At 34.7% G+C, this 14,480-nt stretch overlaps 1 protein-coding gene across 4 annotated transcripts in view; it reads right to left on the bottom strand.

Moving 5' to 3' along the window:
• The window catches only part of ANGPT1 (angiopoietin 1), a 228,567-nt gene that overhangs the window by 2,789 nt on the left and 211,298 nt on the right, over positions 1-14,480 (bottom strand). For all 4 annotated transcript variants that reach the window (XM_039853714.1, XM_039853716.1, XM_039853715.1 and 1 more), the window contains exon 8: positions 11,118-11,248. In XM_039853714.1, coding sequence (XP_039709648.1) covers positions 11,118-11,248 — 131 coding nt within the window. The remainder of the gene's footprint in view (positions 1-11,117; positions 11,249-14,480) is intronic.

Below are 14,480 nucleotides of genomic sequence, written 5' to 3'. Positions count from 1 at the left end.
CTGCTGGGACACAGTTCCCATTGTAATGATGGGAAGCTTCTAGGCTTAGAGATATGATCTAAGTTGTGTTTGGATTTATATGTAATGCAGATACCCTTAAGAGGCATTCCACCTTAAGCCTGTTTTTGGAAATAAAACAATTAATTGTTAGGTAAAACAATTAATTATTAGATATCTAAATAAAGAGGTTTTTCCATCTACTCGTAATTTTGCCAAGAACTGGCCCTCAGCTGCTTCTGAAATTAATTGAATACTGGGCAATGATAATGATGCTCAAATTGAATTTGAATTACTATGCCCTCTCTGTATTTCATAGGAATATGGGAAGTGTTTTTCAATAGTAGCCATATAGTTCCTATGTAGTAGTGTATTTTCTGTGATTGTTCAAGTTCTTTCAAAACTTTGTAAAGAGAAAAACATTTGATCAGTAACATAGGGATCCTATGCTTGCATTGCTTTCTATAAGGATATCTCAGTACTTTATTTTTCTAATGAATTAAGTTCTTAGACTTTTAGATAAAACAGCATTTTTTCTTCCCCTCCTGAAGTAGTAACACCACTGAAATCTTCAGGGACAGATTTATGCCAGAGACATTCTGGCATATTTTTATTTGGATACAGTTGACCTCTCTTTGATTACAGAGTCATACTTAAGGGACTAATAGCTAAAGAAAGAAAAAGCTGTACAGCTGATGTTCAACTGTAACATGAGCATCATCATGCAGAAACTTTAGAAAAAGTTAAATGGAGAAAAGCTAGTTCTCCTTTTTCAATTTTGGAAGAGGAATACAGCCGGGTTGTGTTTATAAAGTCATACTAGAGACATAACAAGCTACATTAATTTCCAATTCATACTGGGGAATAGTAAGGTATGTTGATGAATCTGGAAAGATGCTGTATTCAATGCTGTTTTATCAACTGTATGCAAACAACACAGACGTTAACGCAGTCAAAACAAGGGACAAGCAGTTCTTGTTTGGCAAGAAGGCGGAACTGTAAAATTCCACTTTGTTTTTAAAGATTCCTTTAAAATTTTTTGATAAGTATGACTAGAGAAAATATGTTATTTGTATTACAAAAGGTATACTAATACTAGAGAATTAATTTACCCTGAAGATTCTCAAAGAAAAAATATAAAACCCAACTTGATTGCTTCAGTGTTTTAACTTTCTTCTTTTCTATGACCTTCTTGAGACATTCTTCCATCATGTTAATGAGCCTCTCATAGTTTTCCAAATATCCACCATGGTCTCTGAAGCAAATTCAATTACTCTTATCGTTGAGAACTACTAAAAATCATAAAATGATCCTTCAAGATATATTAGGGTCCTTTGGGTAAAAGTGTGTGGTTTTGTCTGGTTTATAGAACATCACAAGAGTTCTGGAAGATTGTGGGAAGGCAGAGGTCTATTGCAAGAACAGCCTGGAAATAAAAGGCGCAGGCCAAAGAGCGCATTCATTGAGAAACTTTGGATAAACTTAAGAAAATGACAAGAAATATTAGGGGTCAAATCAAATAAATTGATCCTGTGAGGGAATTAGATAAATCAATCTTGTGTATCTTTTCCAATGAATAAAGTGAGGGTAACTGTGGTGAGGAGAGTGGCATTTTGGAGACATTGACAGATGACTTTATGGCTGGGTCAGAGTTAACTAGAGAAATAGTAGTCTGAAGCTGAGAAGGTCTAAAGACCAAATCACTGAGTCAACTGTTCATTATCCTAAGAGCAATGGAAAGGTGTGGTCTACTTATTGGGCCCTCTCACATACTTAGCTACTTATTGCTGCACCTAACAGAGTTTGCTTAACAAATGACTGGTGAGTGACCATAGACTTATTGGCAGATTGACTGACTTTGTTTCTCCTCATAAAGTCTCTATGGTCTGAAGCAGCCTGGTTTACTAAAATGTTATATTTGATAAACACCCCAATATATAACATCCATGCTTATTGCATTCTTTTTTTTTCTTTGTTTATTCATCCAATATGTAATTACTATGAAGTATTGTCATACAATACTCAATAAGACAGATGTGATCCCTGCCCTCCTGGAACTTACTTTGAATATAAGAAACAGACAAAAGTAAGCAAATAAATAAAATACAAATCACAAACGAAAGAAAAACAGAAAAGAATGAGGGAGCTCTCAAGGATGATAGTGGGAGATCTATTTGACTTTTCACAGTCATGGGAGAAGCTGATAATTAGTGAGACCTGAAGGATAAGAGGGAAGCAACCATGTGAAGATGGGAAGAGACTCTTCTGAGCAGAGTAAAGCACAAGCCAACATCATGAGGAAGAAAGAGAGCTTGGAGCATTTAGGGACTAAGGGAATATAAGTGAAGCTGTTACAATGAACAAGGGGAAGACTTGCAGGAATGAAGGTGGAGAAGCAAGTAGCCTTGGTGGAAAATTGAATAGTGTTCACAGAAAAATTTATAGTTTATTCAGTCAACTTGTCCATCGTCAGGTGGACAAGTAAGACATTTTCTAGGAATGGGAATGAACATTTAAACAGGAGAACTAGATCTGTCAGGTTAAATGTTTAATAAAATATTTAAAGTTCTCATTCAATAACTATGGTCTGCCGAGGCCATCCTGAGCATATGTGGCAGCATGATAAAGAGGCGAAAAATGAATCTAGAATCAATTAAACAAATATTAACCAATGAGAAGTGTTGAGTAAAACAAAATTCCTGATTTTGAGAGCATAGTTTTGTGTAAGAAAGAGACAACGAACTGATTAAAAAAAAATGAGATGATAACTATTAAGCAGAGATGAAGAAAATCTTAGAAACAGAGACAGAAGTTACTGTTTGTGGATCCATAAGGTCCACTCATTTACAAACTGAGCTGACTCCAAGGACAGTGTCTCTTTTGACAGAAAGAGATTCTAAAGACTGTATGTACTCTGAGAGAGCAGGACAGAGTGTCTGCCAACAGTTTGGGTTGGTTGGAGTGATAGCGGGAAAGGGGTTGGAAAACATAGAGCTCGAAAAAAAAAAAACAGGAGTAATAACATACAGATTTTTATTATATTTTCTTGTGGGCAATGGCAAGCCTGTGAGCACCAGATCAGAAATTAGAAGACCCAGACTTTGATGTTGATTTCATCAACTAATAACCAAGAGATTTTAGGCAATAGTATTTGATATTTTTTAATAATTAATATGTATTACGGACTCTGCTGGAATATTTATATGCATTTTCTCATTCTATTCCCAAAAGAGCCTTATGTGGTATGTGGCAAGTACCATAATAAAGATACCAATGCTCAGATAGTTTAAGGAACTTTTCCTAGGTCACACAGCCACTTAGCTCTTCACTCATAGGATGTGAATTATAAATGTCTGATCAACAAATTTCACAGCACAGTTGCAGGTATCAAATAAGATAATGCATGATTAGGGCCTGTAAAATCCTATCTCGGTGCTTCATGTAAGTTATCTGTTAGATCTTGCGGGGTATCAAAATGATTAAATAATGAAGATCAGGTCATCATGCCAAATTATTTCCTTATTTGCTTGGTAGGGTTATTAAGGAAATATGAAAATAATTTAGACCCAAATGTGTATAGCTGTGCAATGTTTGCATTGTAAAGATGTGGCATTTAAGTACTTAACATGGGTTTTGTTCCAATGATTTGTTTTGATTTCATGAGGAAATCAAAGAACTTGCAGTGTCTGATTATCTCTTTATCTTAAGACCAGTGGGCTGTATGTGCTATGGACTATCAGAGAGTAATTGATAATAAAGATGATGAACTAAGGTGGCAGGAAAAGAATGAAAGGGCAATTATTTCTCATGACAATTTTGGTTGTAGTGTCCTTTATAAAATATTCTGAACTTAAGGTAGCAAAATAGTTTTTTTCTGTGTAAGCAAGTATTCTGCTTTCTCTGACACATTATTGAAAACAAACAAGAAATTTCTTTGTATCAGATATTTCCGTCTACCTCTCTTTGAAAAAACTAAGCACGACCAGGTCTTTTTAAAAAATCCTGAGAAGATGTGGTTTTAAAGGATATTTATAGAAAACAGGCAAAAGGAATAGCAGACTCCTGGTTATTCCTATGTACTTCTTGGCACTTGTAGATAACCGTATGCACTCACCGTACTCAGTACATGTGAAGGTCTACATGGGATAAAGGTGTTCTCTCTGAACATACAGAGGGCTATGCCTGGTTTGCAGTTCCTCTCTGATAGGATACCAAAGAGCTGAATTATATACCCTCTACAATCCTGGGGAGATGTTCACTTTTTTTTTTATGTGCTTGGGCGTAACAAATAAGCAATATGCTAAATGAGTTAATCTAGGAAAGGCACTTTAAGTTGAAAAGAACTCAATGATACAAGCAAAGGCCTCCATCTGCTGTTGGGACAACTGATAAAATGTCTCAAATGTTTTAAGATTGGCAACTGCTGAGATGTACTTTGCCAAGCATTTTTCTTCATAATCTGTAACCTCGTGTATATTTTAATAAGAAATCTGAGATGCATGTTTCTAATTCATTTACACTTAAAACTCATTAAAATTTAGTTTTGTAATAACTATCCTGGGCCTCCCAGGCCTTTAAAAATCATTCAAGTCTTTTATCTTTGAAGCAGAAAATTCACATTTTATCACCAATAAGTGAAACTTTGCCCAGAAAATAGGAATTTGATTCTAAACTTTGTACTCAGGAAGTTCAAATTTATTTGAAAGTCAAGAAACCTAACTCTCAAATTCTTCTGGTCCTAAACAAAATGTCTCTCAACACTTCTAAGGTAAAAAGTATAGCAAAATAAAGAGATTCATCTGTTTTTATAGACTTCTTTCATTCATTTTCAATGCATGCATTCTAATCAGCAATATGCAAAAAGACATGCACAGAAAATAAGATTTTCCTTTTATTGCTAAGGATGAAGCTGAACTAAACCAGTTGGTGCCATTGTTATCAATGGAATCACCGTGAAAAACTACTTGCTGAGCTCACGTGTATAGTCAGCCGCACCTACAGCTCGCCATAGGGAGCAGCTGCATGGGCCTTGCATGCGGGAGACAGAGGACCTTTCTAGAGGTCTGCATTCCTTCTGTCATCTCCTACTATATCTCCTTCGGGCCAAGGACTTGGCTTTTTTCCCTTTCTCTTCTTTTTGTTCCAAAGATGAAACGTTGTTTATCCTGGTCAGTAATCTTGAATTCATTTAAAACTTCTAGGTGTTCTTTTACTGTCTCTTCCCTCCCTAGGGCTTCGTTTCACATTTGACCACGTTTAAAGGAGGAAATCCTCATCAGAATGTGCTGCAGACAGTAAAACAGAGCTAAACTCTTGTCTCTGAATGCCATCATTCCTTCAAACAGAGGTCACAGAAGGAGTGCATGAGGTGATGGCTTATCTGGGGGCTTATCAAATTCTACCTCTGAGATTAATTCTATGACCTTTGGTAAATTATCTAACCTTTCCGTATCTTAACTCTTGCCAAAGGCATTACTGCGGTCCCTATTTCAAAGGGTTTTTAGAAGCGTCTTGTCAGTCAAATATAAATCATATAGGATAATGCAAAAATACCTATTAGACATTAAGACTGCATAAATATTTGCTAGATTATTATTGGAGTAAAATATAAGCAAAATTAAGTGTTTGATTATTTCTCATCCACTATCAATTATTAACCTTTGGTGACAGACTTGTGCTACAGGCCTATAGGTTCTGCTTCACCTTTTTCCAAATTTATCTTTCGAGAGACATTTTCTGATATTCTTTGCTCTTTTTCCAATAAGTGAAAATTTCCTCCAGAAAATAGGAATGTAATCCTAAATTTTGCACTTAGGGTGTTTAAATTTATTTGAAAGTCAGGAACCTAACTTTCAAATTTTTTCAGTTCTGGAGTTTAGTCTTCTGGGGTTTAGTTATTCTTAAAATTTAGTACCAATCTTCAACGTTCACCCCCTTGCTCCAAGTGTGCAGGAAAATACATATATATACCTTATGTATTTTTAATCTAAGTTCACACAAGAGTCACACACTCATGTTGATTTATTTTTATGTCTTCTCATCAGGATCATTTGTGATTTTGCAATGTCCTTTTAGATTCACTGATAACATATTCATTCTGTTAATCGATATTTATCGAGCACGTACTATGTGCCCGGAACTGTGCTAGGCACAAATGATACAATAGTGGAGAACATGAAATAAAGTCCATGCTTTCAAGGAACGTGAATTTCTGTGGAATAGGATTACAGGATATGTATAAATGATTGCTTTGAAATAAACTAACGCAATGTAGATTTCTGTGATCGACCTTAAATTTTCCATATGGATCTTCTCTCTCAACATTTTCGCCTTAAAACCTAGGGAATGCCAGTTATCTAACAATGCTTAGCACTTCCTTCCTGGGTTATTAAAAACTCTAAGATGATTATATTTTCCCAAAGATCTTGTCACCTCGACCAGTTGGAGAAGCTACTAACGTCTTTCGTTTTCTTTGTCTTCTTCAAGATTATGTAGCCATCAAGACAAGCATTTATCAACTCTCTGCTGCTAGCATCTGGTAAGTTCTAGGGTGTACTAAGAAATTTATGTGTATGGCTTTATCCCCTCTTTTAGGACTGAACTGAGATATCTTTTGTTAGCTTTAGCAAAGTCTTGTCTGTCTGCTGACATAGTTTATGCGTGGGAAAAGAGACTGAAGTTTCTACCACAACAGATTCTTGCTGCAGAAGGTTAGGTCACATTTTTACATAGCTTTTATATTCTATACTAAACATGGAAATTGTGTTGAAAAAAAAGTAAGGTAAGGAAAAGAATTTAAAACAATACCATGTTTTGTTTGTGTCGGCAACCTTCAGTAACTGTAGTTTCTAACAGACTTTCAGAAATTCTTATTTTGAAGAATGCTATTTTAGTACCAAAGACCATGTTTGCTTTGAATGTAAGTTTGCTTTGAATGTGACAATCTAGTGATAAACGGTTTTTATTTTCATAATTTTGGAGTCAGAGGTTTTTTGCATATTTCTTTTTATATACAACAAATCCATATAATAAGCATGTATTGAATGAAATTACATTTTCATTTTCTTAATGTCAAATAGTAGATAAAAACACTATGTTTATAATAAAACAGATTTCCTTCTTTGGGCCCAGGAGGGCACAACAGGAGCTCTCCTGTGGGACTAAGAAAATATTTCTTACAATCATCTCTTAAATGTGTCCCTCCTACTTCTGAAATAGACAGATTCGTCAGAATATGCTATACAAAGGGAGAAACATAAGGAGAAAACTAACAAGTTTTCTTAAGGTTAATGGAATCACAGAGCACAGATATTTCTGGCTTCTAAATTTATGCTGACAAATCATCTCTATTTAATGATTAATTAAGGGGTCCGTTCCATAGAAAACATGTGTGGCCATTCTGACCTCAAAATATATGGTCTGATCCCATAAGAAATGTGTAATGAAACACAAAAAAATGTTCAATATTTAAATTGGATGGAGGAATTGCTGGCTTTCTGGTGAGGTAGCAATAAGTACATTCACCTCCAGGAAAAGAGGGGTAAAATTCTGTTGTATCTATTTCTGTTGACGTAAATGTGCTTCTCAGCCCACTGAACCTCCTTTCCACTCAACAATGCCCTATGAATTACAACTCGTGCAATGAAAACAACATTACTTGTTTTTCCCAACTGCAGCCGCAATGGGTACATGAAATAACAGAATCACAGAAGCAGAAGAAAATGAAAGAGACGATCTTATCTAGACCAATAACTACAAGAATATGCATAATAAAATGCTTTCAGATAAACAGCTTTATATTCTCTTTGTGAAATGTTCATAACCAGAGATGCACAGTCCTCCCTGGACTCTCCTTCTTGTCTTTAATCCTTGGGCACTCCAACTAAAGTCGTTTCCCCCTTCCTTCCATAACTCTATGACATGTTCTAAGGACAAATCCTTAGAACTCTTTATGGTTTTAAATTGTGTTACTTACCACTAACTTTTTTTGGATAGAGGCAAGCTTTGTGCTGTCTGGCTCATTTCTTTAATAGTAGTTGATCTTTAATAGCTACTCATTAAAATACGTTAAATTGATAGAAAGTTAAGAAGTTAGAATGTCAAGTAAGAAGAAAGATCAAAATGTTCTACTATATGTCTAGCTGAAATACCTTCTGCTTTTGATTAGGCCCATCTATTGTTGCTCAGCCTTTGATAGATAAGGGTAAACAACAATGCCACATTCTCCAACTAAAATTCCTCCATATACTTGAAGAAAACTATAAGGACAGTTAGCAAGCAATAAAACTTATTTTGCCCTTTGTTTTAGAAGAAACAGTGAAAATTAAATAAGATTTTAAAAAAGCTTTAATTGATGATGACGGAGAACTATAAATTGTTAGTTTCAAAGAGTATTGAATGTCACTTAAAAGAGACTATTTCAAATAGGCAGCAAGTTCAAATATGAATTAAGAAAAAAATAAAATCATTAGGTGAATAAAATGAATCTAAGGGAGAAAATGACAGAGAATATATAGTGGTAGTGGGGAGTAGCTAAGTAGGACATAAGTTCCAGGCAACGCTCAAGTTACCTGGACTGTCTCTGACATTCACCCTTATGTTCTCCAGTTCTTAGCTTTGTAGAGTGAATAGTTTTGCAAGATCTGGATTCCTTCAAAAGGATATTTGATAGGGTAATGGCATTTATTACAAAAACACATTTACTTCAACTATTCCAGACCAAGTAATGAATGGAAATTTTCTCTCCCCAACATACTTATTGTTGAGTAAGAAGAAGGTCCAAGAATGATTATGGATGAAATGACATTAAAAAGTGCAACCATTTGAAGCAGAAATGAAATCATAAATCTGAGCAATGACGTTTTCTCATTGACAACCAAGAGGTGCATTCTCCTCTTTGTTTCGCTCTATATTGTCATTATTATGACAGGAATATGAACATATTGGATGCTCTTCTAAGGAAACACTTGAAAGATTTTACAGCTGGTCTTTCAGTGTTGTATTTATTTGGTAAGAAAAATTATCTGTAAAAATAAACATGGAGAAAATGAATTATATTTCAATATTAAAATGGGCAGGGAAGTTGGATAATTAAAATTATTCTGTCTTTGTATAAAGTTGCTGACAATTCCACTTTTGGGATCAGGAGGGTAATGAAAAATTTCCTTTTCAGGAAAGAGTTCAAAACCTAACCTGCAGGTACCATTTAAAAAAAATTCTAAATGTGTAACAACTGTTTTGAGGGAGAGGTCATAAAATTACATACAGAGGATTTTTAACTATTTGATGAGGTTGAATGTGATGCCAAATGGCATGCTTCAAGCTTAAGGAGAAGGATTTGACAGAGGCAGAATCATTACAGGCTGGCATTGATAATACTAGGGATGGTCTCATATTGAAAAGATGCTAACATAAGTGAAGTGGATGGGAGTCGACAGGGTGTGATTTGGTAGTAGTGGTTATGCAGGGATAGGGGATGGGGATGAAAGTGGAAAGATTTCTCCAAAACCTCCCCTTCATATTCTTCTATGCTCTGTTAATTGATGAGAAAAATGTCGACCTAATGATTGATTTCAATGGCTTCAAAATTTGAAAGTGATTTCAAGGGTTACAAGAAGTTTATTCATTCATTCACTCATGCACCATATCTTTTACTGAGTTCCTAAGGGCAACAATCTACTGTATTAGATGTTAAAGATAAAATGGTGAACATTAAATTACTTTTGTTTTCCATATGTACAAAGTGGAGATTAGAGTTTCTCTACCTTCTTATCTGACAGAGTTGGTTTGGAGTTCAAGTAAGATAGTATAAAAAATAAAATAATATGTAATAATAATAGTAGTAATGTCATATTTTGGAAAGAAAAATGTTAGAATTAATTAGTTTTTTTCTTACTAGCATGAAAATATATTTTTTATTGAATAACAAAGAAAGAGAATCAGAACAGTTGAAGGTGTGAGTGATAGCTATTCTGTTAAGACAGAGAAACAACACCAAAACTGTGAGGAGAAACATTGGGAAAAAAGTTTCCGTTACAGTTTTGTTTGGTGCCAACTCCTGCTTAGCCAGAGCCTATAAAGTTCTTGAGCTACATCATTTGCCAAGAGGATTTAGCTTAGTGCTTCTCAAACTTCAGTCAGTCATGTATCAACTCCACAGTTTTTGCCATATCTATTTATAACTTTTATTAATATATAACTAATATTTTTTCTTTAAATCAATGATTCATTGAATATCAAATGTTGTAAATACATTTAAAAATGTGAACTTGACATTACTCCATTAAAGAGAAATCTTTAAACTTTCTATAATAGAAGGTAGATATAAAACTCAATATAATGAAAACAAAAGCACTTTATTTAATTCCAGGCAGGTGCCACCAACTAACCAAGGCCTTGAACCTGTAGATGAAGGTTTTGCTCTTTCTTTGTTAAGAAGGGTCATTATTGGGTAAGTGCTAAGGAAGTGTTACAGATATGCTAACATCACACTAATTCAAATTGAGAACTGCTCTTTTACACAATCAGAACACTGGAAAAATATTGAAGTTTCAAAAAAGACTAACTTTCCTTCCCAATGATACCTTATTTAATGGTATCTCTTATACTAGTTCAAATGTCTTGCGGAGGTTAATAGTATATAATGCAAAGCCCTGGTATAGCTGGTCTGAACTGCTGATTTTAGATCTAACTATACTTTGTTCTTATTCCATTTCAATAGGATTGCCAATGAACCCCACTACACAGTTGAAAAACATTTTGTAAGACTTTTGTTTTTCCTGTATGCTGAATTCTCAAATTGTTGTTCATTCTACTACGGGTATCATTATGATTATTTTAAAAAAGTAGAGTAACTGGGACTTTAAGAAGCTAAAGAATTTATTTAGGACCAAGCTTAGTGCACCCACTCTTAGATGTTGAGGGAGAAGGCAAACATCTAAATCTGTTAGCAACGTCTTGCAGAAGAACACATGGTAAATTAGTGGGCAAAACAAAATAATCTCTTAAGGACTTACTCTCAAGTTTCCTGACCAAAAGAGCACAGTCTTTTCTCATAGATAAGAAACCTTGAGCCTCAAACCAATGACACGTAACTTAGAGAATGGCTACATAGGACTTACCTCCTGTTAGCATGAGGGCGCATTTGCACATACAGTTGTCATTATCAGCATCTTTAGTGCTGAAATCAGCACCATGTAAGATCAAGCTGCTCTGTTTTCCTGCTGTCCCAGTGTGACCCTTTAAGTACAACCTAGAGTTTAAAAAAAAAAAAAAAACCAGAGGGAAAATAAAGAAAAAAGAAAAAAAAGATAAGTTATTCAAAAGAATAAGAGAACCCATAGGATCAGTTTGCTGAATGTTTGTTTTTTTCATCATTTTCTACCTTCTTTGGACTCAGGCCTTCTAACAAACCACTACAAGACTCAAGCTCTAGAACACCAAAAGGAACGAAGGGAGGGAGAGAGAGAGAGAGGGAGGGAGGGAGGAAGGAAAGAAGAAACCCCAAACTACAGAAAGACTCTACGGCTTGTGTGCTTGCTGTTTATTTCACTATTAATTTTCAAACTCATATGGTTCTCTAACAATGTAGGATCAACAAAAGGAAGATGGATTTATTTTATTATTACAAGTATTAATCTCTAAAAAATGCCTTTTAGAGTGTCACTATCACATACTACTGTGTTAATTTTGAATACTGGTGTTGTGTTAAACATTATTATTAATAGCAATATGAATAATAATTCTCATTGATCAAGGACTTGCTCTGTGCCAAGTACTCTGCTAAATGCTTTTCTGCTGTTATTAAATTTAATTTTTACATTAAATTCTGTGATATAGGCATCAATATTCCCATTTTGCATAGCAAGGCTTAGAGATGCTAAATAAGCTGGAACTTAGTTGTATTTGTAAAATCCAGATTCTTAATCATTACGCATTCCCTGGACAAATGTTTATTGAGCACATACTCTATTCCAGAAATTGTTCTAACCACATAAAACATAGTAGCAAACAAAACAAACAAACAAAAATCATGCCCTTGAAGGCTTGCATTCTTGTGGTAATCCTAAAATTAAGTTCAAATATCCCAATAGTTTAACTTCAAATATGGCATTCTTCAAGGAACTTACCTTACTCTATAGAAATATTTCTTGGATAAAATCTACATTAACCTAGATCATGGGCTTTCCAACGGTTGTACATATAACAAATCATTTATAAAAAAGGCCTTTTCCCTGGGGCTAGGAACTTGTGCTTTCCACCAGCATCTCAGGGAACTCTTTGCAGACTGTCCAATAAGAACATTTTGAAAGATCTTGGTCTCGAATTTAAAAACTAGTGTACAAATCACAACAGTTGCCTAATGTAGTTCCCTGTCTGATGTCTGAGGATTTCCTGTTGATACTACACGTGGCTTTCACATCCAGCTGGGCACTTTGAATAAATGCAAACTCGCATTTATTCAGTGGCTCCTCGGAGCCCAGGATAACTAAGCTTGGGTCATCAGTAGTGTTGGTTTGATATCCAAGGTCTCTCTGGGCGACTTTATCCCCTACTTCACTCTACCTAATACTCCGCTCCTTTGACCTCATCAAAATCACCACCAATATTCTCTACAAATTCATGTATGTGACCACTTCTGAGCCTACTCATATTTATGAATCCTACCAACCCAGAGTATAGTTAGTGGATAATCAATACCTTTGTATGAGTGAGACGTTACGAAGACTTAGGCCAGCTCTGAACAAAATTTTACATTATTATTAAACAGAAAAAAATAAAGATCAATTCATATGTATATACATATATATACATATTCATATATACACATATAAAATTGACTTATATTTGTACCTAAGTAGTAGTATATGTATATGTCTCGTTATTGTCTTGTGAGATTTGATATTATTTTTAGCAAATAACAGCACTTATGTATGTTTGTGCCAAAGCATTTTACAAATGTTCTACAGAGACTTTTTGAGTCAGAGCAAAATATACAATAATTAAACCCTCATCTAGTTTTCTTGGCTTTGGTGATTACTAGAGCTTGTAGTTAACAGTAGGCTACAAGGAAGCTTCTAATGCTGAAGTATCACACACAAGCTTACATGTTAAAACTCTGAAGGGCAGGCTAAAAGTCATTGATGATGCAAGATTGGAGAATTTTTTTGAAGTGTTAATTCACATTTTAGTCTGCAGGCAGCTCATATGGAGGTGGGTTTCACCAGGGAAATGCAGGGGACGGTCACCAATAGGGGTCCTAGGGCACATTACTGGGTAAACTTGCCACCTTCCAGATCTGGTTTGAAGTTTTAATTTGATCACTTTTTCAGTCTCTCAGAGACAAATACACACTCACAAAACTAAGGGAGACGTTTGTTGGGTCAAAATAAGATCATGTGGGGGTCCAGCCTCCTGGTCTCCTTAGAATTTCATACAGAAAGCCAAATTATAGTTAGAAAAGTTGCTTAAACAGTGTACATGGAATCAGAGTCAGAGTAAGATGGATGATTCCAAAATAAAGTAGCTGTGACTGTTAGCCCGACATCTACTCCACTGGGACCAGGTGCGTTTAGCTCACAAGTGCTCTTGGATGGTAATGCTAACTCCAGTTCTGATTCTTGCTTCTCTATGATTTGTGATAATGTTCTTTCTTCTTTCTTAAGATAAGTCAGTACCATTTTCCCTGCAATAGCTTTAAGCTCACTAATAGGAAAACAGACTTTCCAGGACACAACAATTTTCTACAGTGTCTTTTACAAGCAATTCAGCACAAATGTTCAGCTGACATTAAACGACTTCTATATGCTAGGGATAGTTTATACTTTTATCTTTTCACATGAGATTATAGTTCAAGACTCATAATATACAATGTTTCCTTTGCATTACCAAGGCAATAAGAATGCATAATTATAGATTTGGGAAGTAGAGAAAAACAAAAAGAAGAAAATAAAAATTAACCCAAATCTCATCTCTGAATATAATTATGCTCGACATTATGGTTTATATACATTTAGTCTTTTCCTTGTTTTCCCTTTCAAAATAGAAAATACTATTTTTTTTAAGTATACATATTATATCTGAGCATATTCTTATGAAAATCCCAAACGATGTATAAAAAGTTTTTTCCCTTAACCCCATCTCATCTACCTTTCTAGAGGTAATCACTTATGTCAGTTTTTACCCTTCAAATCAGTTTCTCCTCATGTATAAATACAAATGAAAACATAGTTTACATGTTTCTTTATAACATGCTTTTTATATATAATTTGATGACCATTTTCTCATGCCATTACTTATTCTTCTCCAGCATTATTTAGAAGCTATTGTATGACTATATCATCAATTGTCATAAGTCTAAGAGTAACTTTATGTATCTCTAAATAAGTATCTAAGTATATATGTTAGGGTTAGAATAAAATCTACAATGTTTTTTCCCCAACTTTCACCTCTACGGACCTCATCAATGATGTATATTAAGGTCT

Source organism: Pteropus medius, unplaced genomic scaffold (assembly GCF_902729225.1).
Source record: "Pteropus medius unplaced genomic scaffold, Ma_sr-lr_union100, whole genome shotgun sequence".
NCBI lineage: Eukaryota > Metazoa > Chordata > Mammalia > Chiroptera > Pteropodidae > Pteropus > Pteropus medius.
This window is presented reverse-complemented; position numbering and strand designations above follow the sequence as displayed.